The sequence below is a fragment of the Impatiens glandulifera genome, chromosome 1 (assembly GCF_907164915.1).
Source record: "Impatiens glandulifera chromosome 1, dImpGla2.1, whole genome shotgun sequence".
Taxonomy (NCBI): domain Eukaryota; kingdom Viridiplantae; phylum Streptophyta; class Magnoliopsida; order Ericales; family Balsaminaceae; genus Impatiens; species Impatiens glandulifera.
In genome coordinates, this window is record NC_061862.1 from 15,244,035 (window position 1) to 15,263,934 (window position 19,900).

The 19,900-nt window shown below is 37.0% G+C and overlaps 3 protein-coding genes across 3 annotated transcripts; 1 reads left to right on the forward strand and 2 right to left on the reverse strand.

Annotated features, from left to right (window-relative positions):
• Window positions 1-12,885: 12,885 nt before the first annotated feature.
• LOC124920808 (protein NRT1/ PTR FAMILY 5.2-like) lies at window positions 12,886-16,183 on the forward strand. Its single transcript, XM_047461370.1, has 3 exons — window positions 12,886-13,152; window positions 13,437-13,654; window positions 14,579-16,183. Exons 1-3 carry the CDS (start codon window positions 13,017-13,019, stop codon window positions 16,040-16,042), a joined length of 1,818 nt encoding a protein of 605 aa, XP_047317326.1. The 5' UTR covers window positions 12,886-13,016; the 3' UTR covers window positions 16,043-16,183.
• Window positions 16,184-16,209: 26 nt separating this feature from the next.
• On the reverse strand, window positions 16,210-17,820 carry LOC124918995 (protein unc-13 homolog). Its single transcript, XM_047459092.1, has 2 exons — window positions 17,205-17,820; window positions 16,210-17,129 (listed from the first exon to the last, which is right to left on the reverse strand). The coding sequence occupies exons 1-2, from the start codon at window positions 17,818-17,820 to the stop codon at window positions 16,210-16,212; spliced, it is 1,536 nt and encodes a 511-aa protein (XP_047315048.1).
• LOC124920809 (protein unc-13 homolog) lies at window positions 17,819-19,465 on the reverse strand. The gene is made up of 2 exons (XM_047461371.1): window positions 18,829-19,465; window positions 17,819-18,764 (listed from the first exon to the last, which is right to left on the reverse strand). The coding sequence occupies exons 1-2, from the start codon at window positions 19,426-19,428 to the stop codon at window positions 17,850-17,852; spliced, it is 1,515 nt and encodes a 504-aa protein (XP_047317327.1). The 5' UTR covers window positions 19,429-19,465; the 3' UTR covers window positions 17,819-17,849.
• Window positions 19,466-19,900: the final 435 nt, after the last annotated feature.

Here is a 19,900-nt window from a genome sequence, read left to right on the forward strand (position 1 = left end):
CTGAACCCTTAAGGAAGCCTTGCAGCCCAGAATCTATGATATGCTGAAAGATGCAATCATAGTATGCGCTATCTTTGATATCTTCAAAGTCGATGATAAGTGTATTTCTGAGTTCGGCAGACATGATGATGAAGAAGGAGTGAGGAAGGTTTTGGAAGTACAGAGAAGGGATGCTTGAAGCGTGTTTTGAAAATGAGAGATTGAGCCTCCTTTTATAGCTTGGAATGGATGAGAGCATTTAATGAGAATATTTGAAAAATCTAGCCGTTTATGTCTAGTCATTAATGTCTTTGTGATTTTCCAAGACAATAAAGGCATGTCTTGTCTAGTCAAGTTAGGCATGCTTATTGAGAATGATGATTTGTGTTTCCAAGAGTGATATGATTTTTGATTTTTGATATGGCACATTGAATATTTGATCATTTTAGATTTTGACTTAAAAGAGGAAGGAAATCTGATTCATTAATTGATGTGAAAAACCGGTAGTACAACAAAATTACCGGTTTTGTGAAAAGAGATAAAAGAAAAGAGAAGGGACAAGTTAGACGTTGGATGACTCAGCCGCTTGATTTCTCCTAGATTTCACCGCTTCCCACCGGTCGATCATCTCTTGCACTCTTTCCTTGGTGAGCACATGCCTTGGATGAAGAGTTACGAATGGTCCGGAGTGGATGTCCAGACTTGCACAGAAACCGCTCAGCTGAGGAGCGTAGCCGGTTTTGTTGGAGAGGAGCATCTTCTTCAGGTTACTGAAGATGATCCAGGACCAGTTAACCGGTGTCCCAACCGTTACAGCGATCATCATCTCGAAGAGCCTTTGGGTGTAGTAGTAACTCTTCTCTCTGCACAAGACAGATTTTCCCAGGATCTCGCAGAGAAGTTGGTACTTATGAGAAAGTTGGCTTTTAGCACCCCAGGGTTTAACCGGGATGTCAGATCCTGAGAACCGGCGACACATCTCTTCCATTGTCAACGGGGAGTATGTTAGGTCGGTTACCCCTTCATTGGGCAAACCGCGGTATACAGCGAAATCCGTCTCGCTGAATAAAAATTTTTGACCGTAAACTTGTGCAACGATGATATCTCGGTGCACTTCCTTTCCGGTTTGGAAGAGTTCTTCGACTACTAGGTAGTCAAGAATGAATCTGTTCTCAAGGAAATTTCTTAGCCCGCTTCTTTCTATAGCTAAGAACATTTCTTTGACTTCATGATCTTCATATTGGTAGATTGAGTCAAAATCTGCCAATAGAATTTTCTTTGCTAAGGAGTTGTTGTTCATGTTCTTGAGAGAGAGGATTTATCTCAAGAATGATATTTTGTGAATAGTGATCTTGTGAGGTTTTGTGAAGGATTATAGTTGGTTTATATAGCCCGGGGTTCGGCTGGTATTAATGAGTTTAAGCATGCTTGATGATGTCATCAGCTACATAATAGACCTTAACTTGTTGAAGTAGCTAAAGTTTATTTCCAAGATAAAATCTAATTATTACCAATATAACAATGATGACAAATATCTATTGACAAGATGTGAGTCTCCCTCTCTTGATGATGGACACATGTCGTCATCTTGATTGTGGTAGACTATTTTTATTGATTACAGGCTTCATTTTTCAAAATATGCATAAAAGAACAGTCAGTCATCCCAGGTTAACCGGAGAAGTTCATTTTATCAGACCAGAATGCATTTGTACTAAGCGGTTTTCCATGACCGGTTTTAGTAGGATATTTTATTCCGATTGTGAAGAAACGCTGATTTATGTCAACATTTGTTCAACTTTGGATTTGTCTTATCCACTTCAACCCGGTTATTTCAACCGTATAGTAAACATACATTTGATTTGAAATTATGAAGTGATCGGGCATAACCGGAGACTTCCTCCCGGTTAGCATTTTGATTTATTAATGGCCTATTTGAATATGGTTTGAGAAGCTTTAGCTTCTCCCTGAACACATATCCCGGTTTCTTACATGCATACATCATTATTATATCAATTGATTAAGATTAGTAAGTCCCAAGATATTTCGAAAGTGAGAGAACTTAGCTTCCTGTAGCGGTTTTGTAAATATATCCGCTACTTGTTGCTCGGTCGAGACATATTCCAGCCGGATGTGTTTCTCCTGAACATGCTCCCGGATGAAATGGTGTCGGATGTCGATATGCTTTGTTCTTGAGTGCAACACCGGATTGTATGTAATCGCTATGGCGCTGGTGTTGTGATAGAAAATTGGAGATTTCTTGGCTTCTATTCCGAAGTTCCTTAGTTGCTGTTGGATCCAGAGAAGTTGTGCACAGCAGCTTCCAGCCGCTATGTACTCTGCCTCTGCAGTTGATGTTGCAACGGATGTTTGTTTCTTGCTGCTCCAAGTGACTAACCGGTCACCCAGGAACTGACAGATTCCACTTGTGCTCTTTCTGTCGATTTTGCATCCTGCGTAGTCGGCGTCTGAGTAGCTTATAAGGTTGAAACTTGAGTCTTTTGGGTACCAAAGTCCCACTTCTTGAGTTCCCTTTAGATATTTTAGAATTCTTTTGGCCGCAGTATAATGAGATTGCTTTGGATTTGCTTGGAACCTCCCGCACACTCCAACCGCAAACAGAATGTCAGGTCGGCTGGCTGTTAGATATAGCAATGATCCGATTATTCCTCGATAGGCTGTGATGTCAACGACTTGACCATCATCATCTTTGTCCAGCTTTACTGAAGGACTCATTGGCGTAGCCGCTTCGGCACATGTATCCATCCCAAATTTCTTCAACAGTTCGGCTGTGTATTTCGGTTGGCTTATGAAAGTTCCGGCTTCAATCTGCTTAACCTGAAGTCCTAGAAAGAAACTCAATTCTCCCATCATACTCATTTGAAATCTATCAGTCATCATTTTCGAAAACTTGTCACATAATTTTGGATCGGTTGATCCGAATATGATATCATCAACATAAATCTGAACAAGTAAGATTTGTTCCTTTCTTTCAAATTTGAAAAGTGTTTTGTCTACCGAACCTATTGTAAATTTGTGATCAAATAGAAATTGTGTTAATGTATCATACCAAGCTCTTGGAGCTTGTTTCAAACCGTAAAGGGCTTTATTCAGCCGGTAAACGTGATTTTCATGTTCTGGATTTTTAAAACCTAGAGGTTGGTTAACATATACCTCTTCATTTACTTTACCATTTAGAAAAGCACTCTTAACATCCATTTGAAAAACTTTGAAATTTTTGAAAGCTGCATATGCTAAAAATATTCTAATGGCCTCAAGTCTAGCTACAGGGGCAAATGATTCTTCAAAATCAACGCCTTCTTCCTGTTTATATCCTTGAGCCACTAACCGGGCTTTGTTCCTCGTAACTAAACCGTCTTCATTGAGTTTATTTCTGAATACCTATCGTGTTCCTATAACCGGTTTGTTTTTCGGTCTAGGGACTAGGTACCAGACTTTATTTCTCTCAAACTCGTTTAATTCCTCTTGCATTGCTAAGATCCAATCTGAATCTGACAGTGCTTCATCCACCTTTTTCGGCTCAATTTGTGATATGAAAGCAGAGTTTTCATAGTGATCCAAATTTTGTTGCCTAGTTCGGACGGGTGAGGATATGTTACCTATTACTAGTTCAAGAGGATGATTTTTGTTCCTTCTGAGGTTAATCCGAGACGTGTCTACCAAGCTTTCGGTTGGCTGATCAAGGTTAGACTGATCGGTAGGCTGAACAGAGTCAGACCGACCGATTTCTTCAGTAGAAACTGAAGCGTCAACTTTCTGCGGTAAGGCAGCTTGATCAAGCTGAATTTCAGCATCAACCACTTGGTCCTTGACAAAGCGTCTAAAAACCGGAACCTCGTTTTCATCATCAGAATAGATATTAAAATTTTCCATTCTGTTGTGAAGGTCGAAGGGTAATGCAGTGTTTCGTTCAACCGATTCATCGAAAACAACGTGTGCGGTTTCTTCAACTGTTAAAGTCCTAGTATTGTATATTCTGTAGGCTTTACTCACAGCTGAATATCCCAACATTATTTCCTCATCGGATTTAGCATCAAAAGCGGTCAAGTAATTCTTGCCATTATTGTGAACAAAACATTTGCTACCAAAAATTCGAAAATACCGTACACTTGGAACTTGATCAAAATAAATTTCAAACGGAGTTTTAGAAAACCGTTTAGTTACCAAGGATCGATTTTGTGTATAGCAAGCGGTGTTGATAGCTTCAGCCCAGAATTTCTGAGCGATACCCGAATCGGCTATCATTGACCTTGCGGCTTCCTTGAGAGTTCGGTTTCTTCTCTCAGCCAGGCCATTTTGTTGAGGAGTTCTAGCACTAGACAACTCGTGCCTAATACCGGAATCATCAAGAAAAGTAGTTAAGTTACTGTTTATAAACTCAGTTCCTCTATCACTTCTGATTTTATTCACTCGAATGGATTTTTCATTTTGTATTCTCAAAATCAGTTTAATCAGGTTTGGAGTTGCTTGATTTTTAGAAGCTAGAAAAGTTACCCAAGTAAATTTGGAGTAATCATCAATAACTACCATAGTATAATGCATGCCTCCTAAACTAGTTACTTTAACCGGACCAAACAGATCCATATGCAAGAGTTCTAAGCATCGTTCAGATTGATAATTTCATTTACTTTTGAAAGATGATTTTACTTGTTTCCCCATTTGACATGCGGCACATACTTTATCTTTTGAAAACTTAACGTTTGGAAAACCGTGAACTAGTTCCTTGGAACAAATAAAGTTAATTGTTTTGAAATTCAAGTGATTTAATCGTTTATGCCAAAACCAGTTTGGATCATTTCCGGCTATCATACACACAGGTTTTTCAAAGTCAGTTTTCCAATCAACTTTGTAAATGTTTCCTATCCGGTTACCGGTTAGAAGAATGTCATTATCTTGGTTTTTAACTAAACATGAGTTTTTATGAAATTCAACTTTGTAGCCCACATCACACATTTGGCTTATGCTTAACATGTTAAAACGCAATTCTTCTACTAAGAGTACATTATTTATAGACAGATTACCATGGACAATCTTACCCTTGCCCACGATTTTACCTTTTGAGTTATCCCCGAATGTGATAACTGCTCCGGTTTCGTACTTGATGTCGGTTAGTAGCTCCTTGTTTCCGGTCATATGCCTTGAGCATCCACTGTCCAAGTACCATTCTGAATTCTTTAGCCGGTTGCTTCTCCTGACCTGTAACAAACAATTATTTACACCCTTTTGGTACCCACATTCAGTTGGGTCCTCGGTTGATTAGTCTCTTTGGGATCCAGACTTGAATGAGTAGGATCACTTTCCCGGTATCTGTCTTTATAACATTTGGCTTAACTTCTTGGCTGTTGCTCAAGAATGCCTTATGTTGTGATGAGTTTCTTTGATGTCGGGTTTTATTAGGTTTACTTGGTTTCCGGTTGACTTTCCTTCTCTCAGGATGAAGCCATTTTTCAGATTCATTAGGACTTACATATTTAAGCGTTTCTTCCGGTTTTAGGTCATTTTCGGTTTGTGAACTCTTGACAAATTTTATAAACGGAAGATTATTTTTCGTGAGTTTTATCCCGTTAGGTTGTTTTGTTTTATTTTGTTTATTTGGTTCATAACCGATACCATACCTACACTTCGGGTGTCTTTTGTAGTTACACATTTGTTTCACTGCTTGACGTGATCTCTCCCACGCAGCAGTGACGTACATTGCTCGTTCATCGGTTTCGGTTACCGGTTGAACTGTCTTCTCATTATCGGAGAATAGTTCATCCGGTTCATACATTTCGATTTCACATGTTTTATCATATACATTATTTATTCGTTCGGTTTTAGGTTCTATTGGAGTTGGTATGTAAGCAGATATGTTTCTGAACTCAGCAACCATTTGGTTGAGTGCAGAAACTAGATCTTCTTTGGTAAACTCATCAGAAGAAAAATCGAATACCTCTTCGTCATTTGCCATGAAGCAGGTTACTCTCTCTTCACCATCTTCATTATCGGAGTATGCCCACTCGCTTCCACCGTCGGATGCAATGAGCGCCTTTTGAATCTCCTTTCCTTCGTCGGCATGTTGATCATCGTTTCTCCGGTAGTTGTTTCGTTGGTTGTTGTTTCCCCGGTAGTTGTTCCCTTGGTAGTTGTTTCCCTATACCGGTTGCTTTGGTAGTTATTCCCCTGATAGTTGTTTCCTTGATAGTTTCCTTCCGGTTTTCTATCGTCTCTTCTTGGTTTTCTACACTCTGACCTGAAATGTCCAAAACCATCACAGTTATAGCATCTCTTGTTTGATTTATCTACATAGTTATAATTAAAATCATTATTAGATGGTGGCTGGCTCTTCTTCATGAATTTCCCGAATTTCTAAGCTAGCATCGCCATCACATCTTCAGTAATTTGATCGGTGTTTTTGACTGGAGCCGGAACGGTCGATACGTGGCCCGCCGGTTCCACCGATGTAACCAAAGCTCTGGTTGCGGTTGATGTGGATGCTTCGTCTTCGATCCGAGACTTGATCTCGAATTCGTAGGCTTTCAGATCCTTGAACACATCATGCAACTTCATCTGCCCAAGGGTGTTTGATTCCCTCATCACCATGGTCTTGATGTCCCACGTGCTTGGCAGAGATCTTAAGGCTTTAATGATCACTTCTCGGTTGTCATACTTCTTTCCGAGTGTTTGAAGCTCGTTGACTACACTGGTGAACCAGTTGCTAAATTCTTTCATGTTTTCCCCCGGTTTCATCCTTATATTTTCGTACTTCTGTGTAGCCACCAAGATTTTGTTCTCCTTAGTTCTTTCGTTTCCCTCGTGGATCTGAATGATCGTTTCCCAGGCTTCCTTTGCATTTTCACACTCTGATATTTTGTTCAAGGTGTTATTATCTATAGCCTTGTAGATGTGCCTCATGCAATGGTTGTCCAGGTTACTCCGTCTTCGATTTTCACTCGTCCATAGTTCTGCCTCCTTGTTGATCTTGATCGGTCCCTCTTTCAGGACTCGGCTCATCTCATCATCTAACGTAATCAGATGTAGATACATCTGTTTCTTCCAACTGCTAAACGCTTCACTGTTTAGCATTGGCGGCTTGTCGTTGTGGGTCATGCTTCCCATCTTCTTTGGTTGCTTGAGTGCTGAGAACCTCGCTCTAATACCACTTGTTAGGATCGGGGACGCCCTTGGAGGACCGGGGTGTTTTCCGGTTTCGGGAAGGGTGGTCGCTTACAACACACACAACACTTTGGTGATAGTCCGATTAGAGACTAAAACCGTTCTCAGCACTGCACAAGCTGTCATAGACTCTTGAACCGGGTTCAAGGGCGGAAATGTCTGTTTCAAGTTGAAGCAACGTTTGCGACTTTAGATGATGTTTTAGAAGGAGTCGGTTTTATGGATATGAGTGACCAGTTTTAGGAGTATGATGAAAGCAACGAAAGAACACGAGACAAAAGATTTGTTTATGGATGTTCGGAGCAAACCCTCCTACGTCACCCCTTCTTCTCAGGTTATGAGAAGGATCTCCACTAACTCTTAGAGTTACAACAATACTGCCGGTCGAGCCCAACTTCGCTACTCGCCGGTTACACCAAACTCACACTTTGATGTAATACAACAACTCAACACAACAACACACAAAAAGCTTCCGGTTTTAGACACACCGGTTTTGGAATAAGACAGTTTATCTCTCTAGAATTTAACGCTTTTCGTAATTTGTAATGTACAACTTTCAGAACTGATGATGCATTAAATGAAGACGTTTCGTCTTCCTTTTATAGCTGAGAGGACCCAACTGTCGTTTTTATTCTCTCTCTTCTAGATTGGTTGATCGTTATCACGCCTGGTGCAGAGAGGTTGCTTGCACGCTTCACCTTCCTCAACACCTGGCAGTCATGCAGGCAGCTCTGAGCAGAAGATGACGTAGCCGGTTTTCAGATTTGGACACGTGTTGAACATGCACCTCCGGTTGTCAATTTCAGATCAATAAAGCATCATTGCTTTCCTCACATGCTTCCGATCGGATCCGATCTTCTTTTATTCTTTCAAGACACGTTTCTTTCGTCATGGTACGTCATTCTTGAAGTTTGAATCTTCCGGTTTTTGTATCTTGTGCAGTGTGATCGGCTGGTATGTAAGCTTTTTGTCTTGGCTAACCGGCTGCTTGAGAGAGTGAAAACCGGTTCCTCTTATCTTTAACTTGATCACTTGGAACTGATTCCTTTGAAGTATAACAGCAACCGGTTTTGATACCCCAATCGGTTCATACGGTTTTGTTTTGTACCTGCACATGAAAGTTGACAATTGTTTAGTTTATCTGGCCGGTTCCACAAAATTAACTTACTTAATTTTTCTATCACCCTCCAATCGTGTTGGTGATAATTTCTTTATTCTGTGCATGTCATCTTCTTTGCAGCAAAGTAGATGATAATGTCAGATCTAAAATTTTTTATTTTTATTTTTTTAATTAAGAGTTTTTGGAGTTAGTCTTTTCCTATAAAGACGTTTTTCAAGGTATCATCTCATAATATTTATGAGTTTCTCGCTACTTTAACAATATTTGTAGATGGTTTATTATCATTTGTCAGAATTTTTTTTATGTTGTTTACCAATTCTCGAGCAAAGATAAATTTTACGTCGCTCAGAATTTTGAATAGAGATTCTTTCGACGTTCAATCTGATCCGCCTCATTTTCATCCATACTCGTTATTATGTTCACATTTGAATTCACACTGAATAAATTATATGTAATGGTTGAATTTTTTTAAAAATTTTAATAATTGTAAATTTGTACCATCTAATATCTATAATTTTATCTTTTTTATTTTTAGATATTATTTTTTATTATTTGTAAATTAATGTTTTATATGTAATTTTTTATTTAATTTAGTGTGAATGTAAAAAGTTTGTAATTAAGAAAGTAGATGTGGAAAAGATCGGAGATTATGTTGATAGTAGTTTACCACATTAAAATATATATATATATATATATATATATATATATATATATATATATTACTCAAAATACAAACTTTATAAAACTAAATAAAGTGTATAAAAAATGCATAATATGATTAATTATGCTGAATGAGACCAGCAACCGTTCTAAAAATTATTAGAAAAATCTTAATAACTATAGGGTCTAACAAACTTTCTAATAAATTTATTAAATTTTTATAATTTAAATCCTAACTATAATACTATTACAAATTTGTTTAAAATAGTCAACTATCCGGAGGTACCGCTAATGATTATTATTTTATTAGTATAAATAATAATAAGAAACAGGTAAACAACCTCCGTGTTAATTAATTAGTAATTAACAACTACTATTGAAGACTAAAAGGTTACATTTAATTTTGGGCTATAACAGATTAATTAGATATAAAATAGAGACTTGAGAATAGAATAGAAAGTATAAAATTTGCAAGTAGTCGTTTTAGTAATCAGAGTAAAAAACTCTGATTTAACCAAGTTGGCTTCTATAATGAATTTGGGATTTATTTAATTTAGTCAATTAATTTCATCATATAAAAGAAAAAAATGTTGAAATTTGCATATATATATATATATATATATATATATATATATCCAATGTTTGCTTGCTGGCTGGGGCCATCTCTAAGTCAAACTAGACTGAAAGATATAATAGTAATTAGTCTTCTACATAGTAGCTTATTTGGGTGTGTTTAGTTTCTCCAATGAAAATAAATGTTATAAATCTTTTAAAATTAATTTAATGATTTTAAAACAAATTTTATGAATATTAAATTGACAAGTGTAAGCATAATTTAATTGAGCACATACATCTAGTAATTATTGTACCTCGATTTGATTGCTGTTTAACTTAACATTTTTCTTATAAATATTGTCTCCAACTATGCCCAAATTTTAGAGATTTTTCTAAACATATTATCTTCCTAACTATGGTGCAAGTTTGTAATAGAAAAAAAATAGAAAGAATATCAATTTTACCTATCAAGTTATATGGAGGTGTCAAATTACTTATTAAGTATCAAAATTCTATTTGTATATACTAACTTGTCAAAAAATGTCAATTTTGTTTAAAGTAACGAAAATGTTAAACACCGTCAAAATTTTTGTCACATGTAATATCTAACTATTATTTATTTATTTTTTAAATTGACATTACTTTAATTATTTTTCCATTAAAACAATACATTAAAATCTTTATTTATCTATTTTTTCTTTCTCTTTATCCCACAACTATCCATTTTTCTTTTCCCTTTTCTTACGATTAACTCTCAAGTTTTTTCAGATTTACCTTCGTCCTCTTTCCTCCTTTCTCCTTCCTCCTTCCTCCTTCCTCCTATTAACCCCAAGTGAAAGTTCATTAATCTAAATATTTCTAACTGAATTTTAAACTTTCATTGTCATTGTCATTGTCATTGTCGTTGGTGAGAGTTTTTTTCATAATAGTTACACTGTTAAACTTTATCAGCTCGCAATTGTAACCACCAAATCCAAGTCTTTCTCACATAACCTTAAACTATCGTCGTTTATTGGTCAAAACATTTCAGTCAAAACCTTAACTAGTGTAACTATTATGAAAACAAAAACTCCCACCAATGACAATGACAATGCTAAAATTATTTAGATTAGGGAGCTTTCACTTTTACTTGGGGTTAATTGGAAGAAAAAAGAAGTAAAAGCTGAAAAGAACTTGGAGTAAATGTAAGAGGGAAAAGAAAAATAAATAGTCGTGGGATAAAGAGAGAGAAATGATGAATAATGAGAGATTTTAATGGTTTGTTTGAATAAAAAAATAAATAAAGTAATGTCAATATAAAAATAAAATTAAAAATAGGTGGATATTAAATATGGCAAAAAATTTGACGGTATTTAATATTTTCCGTTATTTTAAGCAAAATTGACACTTTTTAACAAGTTAATAAATATAAATAAAATTTTGATACTTAATAAGTAAATTTGACACATACTTACAACTTTGTTTATAAAATTGACATTTTCCCGAAAAAAAATAAAGTACTCTTCATTCACCCCTCTAAAGATAACAAGTCATAGAATTTATTTGTATAAATATCTACATTAATCATACTTTATAGATATTTTTGAAAAAGGTCCATGTAAAAATATCATTATAGTTATTATTGTAATTATAAAATATGTAAATTGAATTAAAATATATTAAAATATCATAATAGAGAATAATATTTTACATTTAATATATAATTTAAAAATTTTATACAAAATAATTCAATGAATTAATTGATATACATTATTAAATAAAATAATTTAAAAATTAATGTATAATTACATTTTATTTGTTACATTATAATTAAGACTTATCCAAAAAATTATTTAAAATGATAATATCAACAATTAATAGTATTGTGTTGTGTTTATAGATGACAATGGGTACTCCTATACTTGATATTCGTAGATATTCAATGGTTGAGTCATATATTTTAAATTGGGTTGTGGAGAAGGATATCCTATCGATTTTGGAATCGGAAATTGGGGTGTGTCCATGGGCGGAGCCAGGATGAAAAATTACCTAGGGCTGAGTCCAACTTGCATCTCAGATTTAACTTTCTATGCTCCGCTTTTTTTCAATAAAATTTCCACGATTATTAGAAGATGGAGACTCGTCATGCCCTCTCAATGCACACGCTTGCAAAGTGAGCCACCGAGTGCTTTCAATAGTTGTTATAAGCCGTAATCTGTTATTTTGTTTTTCATCTGAAGACTATGCATTCAGTACTTTGTCAATATGACAAGGATATTTATTAGATTATCAAGATATTTAACTGCCCTATTATGTGGTGAAATATTACATCTTTATGCATAACAAAAGAGCATTTATCCCCATCATTAACTCGCTTTCATATTTGAATCCATCTATTGTAAATGTAGGTTTTTGGAGTTGCTTATGTTCAAACAAGAAACATGGGAAACAAAAAGCAGCATTTTTCAAAGGAGAGTATTCTAACTAAATAAATTTCTTAAACCAATGACTTTGGAACCGTCGATTTTGATTTCCAAATTTGGTCGGCGAGTACTTATCCTTAATAGGTTGATATGACCCCAACTTGATATAAGCTTATAAAATATTTAATTTTAAGATTTTAATTTGGATGGGACTGGAGCCCACCCTAGCCCATGCGTGGCTCCGCCCCTGGGTGTGTCAAACCCAAAATATATATATATATATATATATATATATATATGACTTTTCAAATTACTAATATTACAATAAATTTGTTATATTTTTATCCTTTACCAAAATATTTATTTCTCGTAACTATTCATTTTAATATACTTTTAATAAAATATTATTTTTTTATTATTTTTCTTCATTATTTTCAACATTATTCTTCAATGTTTTTATTTTTTTATTTTGATTTCATTAATTTTAAAACTATTTATGATTTAAAAAGTTTTATTTCTTCTTTTTCATCGTCTAAAATTTTATATCTATGTAATCGGATAATTGGTTACTCGTCGAGGATAAGAATGTTAATAGCCATGCCCATCAAATTCAAAGTTGAATAATAAAATGAAAATTAGGTACGGAATAATTATTTCACTGGCCGGCCTAAAAAAACACAATAAATTTGTAATTTAAGTTTATATGCAAGGTTAGAAAGGAAAAGGGGGAGGGGGGAATACATGGGCCAATTTAAATAAGTGAGTTACCTAGTCAAGTCGACATGGTTTGAGGATGAGTTATGAGCATGTGAAAAGTTGACCCAAAAAAGAACTAGCTACTTAATATAATAATCAGTATAAATACAGCTGTCATTGTTTTGGCAAGCAAATTATTATAAAATGAAAAAGAAGAAGGACCAATTTACAAAAATAACAAGAAGAAAAATCCTAAATAAAAGGAATGAGTGAATGACGATGAATAATAAGCAATAAGTAGTTCTGGGTTCTGTTCTTTCTATAAATAGACGTTAAGAGAGGTGCTAAGTCTTCTACTTTTACTACTACTACTTGTTCTTGAGAAATTACATTACCCCAACCAAGATCGATAATCGATCGATTATCGAATCATGGCTCATGTCGAAACATTAGAAGGACAAAAACATGATTATGATGATTACACCCAAGATGGAACCGTTGATCTCAAAGGAAACCCCGTCCGTAGATCCAAAAGAGGTGGCTGGCGAGCCTGTTCTTTTGTTGTTGGTAAGCACGATTAGCTTTTTTTATTATTATTTATATTATTTATTTATTTAGGGTTTATATGAAACTCAACTCATTCCGGTTTCTAAGTTCTCTCATTTTTCAATTTTCTTTTATTTTATTCATGGAGATAATCGATGCAAGATATTTGTTACATTAATTGGAGTTAGGTGGCTCCCAAAGTCACAAGCTCAACTAATTTTCATTTTTCTTTTACCAATATATATTATATATTATATGGTGGTTGAATTGATTAATTTGATTAATGAAATGAAATTTTAATACAGTGTATGAGATTTTTGAAAGAATGGCATACTATGGGATATCATCAAATCTGATTTTATACTTAACGAAGAAGCTTCATCAAGGAACGGTCACCTCCGCCAATAACGTAACCAATTGGGTAGGCACCGTTTGGATGACCCCGATCTTAGGTGCTTATATCGCCGACGCCCATCTAGGTCGATATTGGACTTTCATCATCGCCTCCGCCATTTATCTCACCGTAAGTAACTACTTCACTTTACGTATCTAAAATTAATTACGTATTCAATTCTTATTTAAAATTGTTTAAAACAAAATAAGGATAAAAGAAGAAGGTGATGTTGTACAAGCTTATTATAATAAATTAAAATAAATTAATAAAATAACACATATTACTAATGATTACTTTCATTGCCCATGCACATGTTTACGTACATTATAATTATAATTGTGTGAAACTATACATGGACCAAATGTAATTATTTTTTTATAATTATAATACACAAATTAAAAAACTATTTTCATTATCATCTTACCAATCAATAAATTAATATATATATATATATATATATATATATTTATATTTATAATGAAGACAATATATATACATGGTCCCCTAAGAATATTTTTAAGTAAGACGTCAACATATATTCATACTTATAGTAAATAGCGGCACCAGAAACAAAATTTTGATAAAAGAAAGAAAAAAAAAACTATATTTTTTCTTAAATAAGCAATGGTATATTTTATTTATCTATATATTAATATTACCCACCAACTAATTAATCAGTACTAGATAGATAAGGTTCATTTTTAGTTAAATGTGACAAATTATTGCATACAATTTTATAATACAAACGCGGTTATAGGTTGATATAATAATAATGACGTGCATAAAGAAACAAACTAGTCAAATGCATGATTGGGATTTGGTATTTGGGCGTGACCATTCAATAGATCATTTTTCAAATTAAGGGATATTATATTTAATTATATTATTCACGTGAATCCGCAAGTGGTTCGCTATAAAATATAAAATAATTATATTTTTAACTTAGTACTATTTTAACTTTAATTTGTACAATTAGAATCATTTTTGTATAACTAAGAATTAGTTTATGTTTACGATGATTTAATTTGACATATATTTATTTCTACCCGGCAGGGAATGGGTGTACTCACGTTAACGGTTTCGCTACCGGGTCTTAGACCTCCCCATTGCGCGGACCCGAATGCAGCCGACTGCAAAAAGGCCTCCACTTTGCAGTTGGCCTTCTACTTCGGTGCCCTCTACACCCTTGCCATAGGGACTGGCGGTACGAAGCCTAACATCTCCACAATCGGGGCTGACCAATTCGATGATTTCGAGCCCAAGGAGAAGGCGCACAAGTTATCGTTCTTCAACTGGTGGATGTTCAGCATTTTCCTCGGCACACTCTTTGCAAACACTGTCCTAGTATATATACAAGACAATATCGGTTGGACCTTGGGTTATGGGCTCCCCACATTGGGTCTGGCCATTTCCATTGTGATCTTTTGTACTGGGACCCCTTTCTATCGTCACAAGGCTCCAGCCGGGAGCCCATTCACCAAGATGGCTAGAGTCATTGTGGCCGCCATAAGGAAATGGGATGTACCCGTCCCGATTGATCCTAAACAACTATACGAGCTTGATTTGGAAGAGTATTATTCGAAAAAAGGAAAATTCAGGATCGATTCGACACCCTCATTGAAGTTCCTAAATAAAGCTTGCGTGAAGACGGAAGGTTCCATTAGCCCGTGGATGTTGTGCCCGGTTACTCACGTCGAGGAAACAAAGCAAATGATAAGAATGATACCGATTCTAGTGGCGACATTCGTACCGAGCATCATGATAGCTCAAATCAATACGCTTTTTGTCAAACAGGGGACTACCCTTGACAGAAAGATAGGTAATTTCAACGTTCCACCAGCCAGCTTAGCCGGTTTTGTGACACTATCAATGCTCATATGTGTGGTTCTATACGATCAATTCTTTGTCAAGCTCGCGAGGAAAATCACGAAAAATCCTAGAGGCATAACACTCCTTCAGAGAATGGGGATAGGCCTCCTTATCCATATCATTATCATGACGATAGCTTCCTTAACAGAGATGTATAGGCTTCAGGTAGCCAAGGACCACGGGTTGGTCAAAACAGGGGGACAAGTCCCACGATCGATATTCATCCTACTCCCACAATTCATTCTAATGGGGACTGCTGACGCGTTCCTCGAGGTGGCAAAGATTGAGTTCTTCTACGATCAAGCACCGGAGAGCATGAAGAGCTTAGGAACTTCCTATTCGATGACCACACTCGGGGTAGGAAACTTCTTGAGTAGCTTCCTTCTATCAACCGTCGCCCATATCACGGAGAAACACGGGCGCAAGGGATGGATCCTGAACAACCTAAACGCATCCCATCTCGACTATTACTACGCGTTCTTCGCCATTCTCAACCTCTTGAATTTCGTCTTCTTCATGTTTGTCACCAAATTCTACGTGTACAAGGCCGAGGTATCGGACTCCATGGAAATCCTCCAAGAGGAATTGCAAGGCCTGAGGCCTCTACCTTCATCTACCACAGGAAACCATGTAGAGTCCATAAATTGAACTATAATATATATGTATTGGATTATGTCAATATGTACTAAACTGAAGAAAGGAACGAGAAGATATCCATTTGGATGTCAACATTTTCCCTTTGTCTACGAAAGAATTTATATATATGTACAAAACAAAAGTTTATGTTTATGATGTTCTTGAAAAGGATCAGATTATCAGACCCTCCTCGCTAACTGAAATGTTCTCTTCAAGAAACTATTTGCAGCGCTATCTTTTCTATGGCACAGAATTCTAACGATTGTATTCGAATCCGATCTGTTCCATTTCCCTGTCGTCGCCGGCATTGACAATTTCTGGCCATATCGTGCTCCAACCGCACCGTTCACACTGCCCGATTCGCATGCTATGATACTGAAATCCTCCACCAACTGCTCGGTCGTTTCTCCCATCAACTCCACCACACCTTCAACTGCCTCCGATGATTCTCTTTCAACGTTGTCCTCACCAAATATCTTCTTCAATGCATCGAGATCCTCTTTAATCATTACGTGATCCTGCCTCTTAAAAACCCTGGAGCTTCCTCCTGCGACTAAGACCATGAGAAAGGCCTCGAAAGAGGCCTTCATCATATGTTTAACCGCAGTCTTTTGTGCTTGATCAGTTACAATCAAGCGCAATAGCGATAAGTTCATCTTCAATGTCTTGAGTGCCGGCTTGATTCGAGAAGTAGCGACATTGCCCGTGTATAACGTATCGTGCAAAACAGAACCAGAGTCTAGGAAGACGAGTCTGTAAGCTGCCACCTCGGAGACTTGATGGATGGCGGACTTGATTGAAGACTCTACCGGTTCGAAGTAGGAAGAAGAAAGTGAGAGGGATTTGTCCAGCGATTGGATCTGGTTTAGGAGATAATGGAGTGTGTTGAGACGAATGTACAGACGTTGGGTGCCGCGGCTGGATGATGTTTGTATCTGGTGGCCGTCTTCGGTGGTGTAGACGGAAAGCTCGCATGGAATGACCATATCATTTGATGGAGATGGAAATGAAGAGGCCTTCTTGAAAAAACTAGCGATCTTGGAATCGCTGCCGCATCTTGTTAAAGGTGGTAGATTGGGGAGGTAGCTCTGTTTTGAACCTGGGTGATGATAAAAAACAAGAACTTGTTGACGTTCGTTCCATTTTGGATCAAATTGAATAATTAACTAATTACCACAAGAAGCGAGAAAGGAGACGTAATCAGCGAAGAGGATGTTCAGTTCTTTGGCGAAGTTAAGGAGCAAATCCTCAGAGATGGCTAAGGGGAGCTCAAAGAAGTCTTCAATGGCTTCCTTCGCCACCTTCATTAGCTCCATAGCCGATTCTGCATAAGCCTCATTCTTCGATATTGGGTTCCATGATTCAGTCTCCTTGGCTATATGAATACAGTTCTTTCCTTTGTTCATCCGATCTTGTATCCACTCATTTAGCAGGTCTGTTATGATGGCATCAATTTCATACGGTACCATTTCTCTAACTACAGCCTTTCCATTTTCTTCATCTTGGCTGTCTACTGAATCCTCAACCACCATCTGTATCAAAAGCTTCTCGAGCCTGCCGGCTCTCTGCAGACCCATAAGGGTGTCGGGAGTCAGAAAGGGTATCCCGGTTACATACTGCTTCAACACCTTCCCGTAGCAGGAATGTAGGCTCACGGCTGCAGACCCAGAAGCGATTGGATGCCATTTCTTCATTACAGGGCTGAAGATTGCCTTCTCTTTCAATGCTATCTCTTCTGTTTCGTTGGCTAGTTTAACAACGACGTCGCTTGTTATGTTATCGTTCACCATTAACTAAGGTTCGTCGAAGGAGAAGAAGTTCAGATCAAGAAAGATAATGAATACATTATGTGGAAAATGCAAACCTGGGAAAAGGCGTTCCTCAACGAAGATCGAATGAACTTATCAACTATATTCGAGACTGGAACATCATCATTCTCTGATGTCTTTGTCACTGCGAAAACAATAAGCAACAGATTCTCCATTACTCCTGTCCCCGTATGATAGTATTTGTGATAATCCTCTAACTTCTTCTCCGACCAGTTCTTCATTTCCACCATGACTGGACCCAACATCCTCAAATAAACCGAGTCTATCGGTGTCGTCGAAGTCGCGGCCCTCTTTGAATCTCCCATCACCTCGTTCAACATCACCAATGTCGCCCTAAGAAGCTCCGCCTCCGACCCAGCGCCACCACCTGCCTCCACAAACCGTTCAAAAAGAACCCACGTGAAACAGAGGTTATGGATTGATCGATTTATCGCTAAAGTTGTCCATGTCTTCTTCATCAATTCGAAAATCTCGTCGACCTCATCAATGACTGCGGTTTCTTCTTGGAGATCGAAAATGGAACGGAGCAATGTCACGTAAATATGAATATTCAACGGGTACCCATCTGCCCAATGACAGGAGTCTGAGGCTGGAGAGCTATTATCAGCGGTTGAACGCCAGGAAAGAGATATGACAGAGTTGCAGAGGGTACGCATGGATTCGGAGTTTCGAGCGGAAGTATCAAGAGGGCGGTGGTCGATAGAGCGAACGAGGTCACGAAGACGAACAGCAGCGGTTGAGTTGCTGTCCAGAGGGATAGAAGGATGGCGGAGAAGACCAGATTCAAGGAAACGAAACTGTCGTTGCTGCCATTTGTGGTAATCATTGGGTTCAGCAAATTCAGATGGTTTCAAATGGCGGAGGAGCTCCAATGGAAGTATGATTGTTTCAGGTCTTTTGGCCGTCTGTTCATATGAATTCGCAATAAGTTAGAATGAAAACAGAGAACGAGAAAGAAAAAAAGTATACTTGGCCGCTGACGAGTGTCCTGACGAGTGTTTTACGCAGACGGCTATCATCTTGCTCCGTGACCTTCATTTGCTGTCGCATAATCTCAGCCAATGTCATCTTCCTTCGACCTATGGATAACGGCTGCGATAATGATGATGATGATGATGTGTTAAACGCGGCCTTTCCTCCTCTGGGTGTTTTAGGGGACGAACATGGCGACAATGAATCGCCGCCTAGAGAGTTTGATCGTCGCGACTTACATTGTTTAAGCATTCTCAACCCTAGACTCCTCTTCACCTTACTGTTCGTCACATGATTATTAATGTTGGGTTTCATCGGTGAACCAGGACTAACCCATCCTCCTCCTCTGGTAACATGGACATCGGCAGCATCAAAGCTGGAGGCAGAGTGTTTCCGGGCACCGAAGCCATGGGAGGATCTACAAGATGCGAAGAAGATTTCATAGGCGGTCTGACGAAGGTCGTCGGCATCAATTCCATGGAGAATCCCAAAGGGGCATGAGAGTTGATCGGAGATTGTGGCGGCGGTTGTGGTTGTGGGATGGTGATGGATCAGGGACCCAGTCTCCCGGCGGGCGAGAGGGCCCATGATCACCATCCAAGTAAGCTGAAAAATGATTGAAAAATAAAAATAACTATATTAAGACAATGAATGATTTTTGAAGAAACAAATGGTGTAGAGGATTATTCTCCCAAAAATCAATTTCAAAAAAGAAATTCCCAATTGTCAAGCAAGATAATTTAAGAAGAAAGTAGTTATTTCCCAATTCAATTATTGCATTTTCAATAAAATCAAATTTATGTTTTTTAATTTATTAGACACTTATGTTGGGTCTTTATGGGTTCAGCCTAAGTAGACCTTTAATTAAAAAAAAACATTTTCTAAGATGCTACTCATTTTATCAATATTTATAATCTTTAGTTTCCAATTTTATTGTTGTCTTACATCTAGACTAGCTTAGGTCTAAATGAAATTGATTTTCTCTGTTTGTAATTATATACATCAACTTTGAGTTTAAAATTGAGAAGAACATTTGTATCTATTTCTGGTTTATACTAAAATTTTCCGA

Coding starts and splice junctions, on each gene's coding strand:
- LOC124920808 (XM_047461370.1), top strand. CDS start 13,017: ATGGCTCATGTCGAAACATTAGAAGGACAAAAACATGATTATGATGAT. Junction 13,153..13,436: donor AGCCTGTTCTTTTGTTGTTG/GTAAGCACGATT, acceptor ATTTTAATACAG/TGTATGAGATTTTTGAAAGA. Junction 13,655..14,578: donor CCTCCGCCATTTATCTCACC/GTAAGTAACTAC, acceptor TCTACCCGGCAG/GGAATGGGTGTACTCACGTT.
- LOC124918995 (XM_047459092.1), bottom strand. CDS start 17,820: ATGGTGAACGATAACATAACAAGCGACGTCGTTGTTAAACTAGCCAAC. Junction 17,130..17,204: donor CTCCTTTCTCGCTTCTTGTG/GTAATTAGTTAA, acceptor ATCATCACCCAG/GTTCAAAACAGAGCTACCTC.
- LOC124920809 (XM_047461371.1), bottom strand. CDS start 19,428: ATGGTGATCATGGGCCCTCTCGCCCGCCGGGAGACTGGGTCCCTGATC. Junction 18,765..18,828: donor GGACACTCGTCAGCGGCCAA/GTATACTTTTTT, acceptor TCATATGAACAG/ACGGCCAAAAGACCTGAAAC.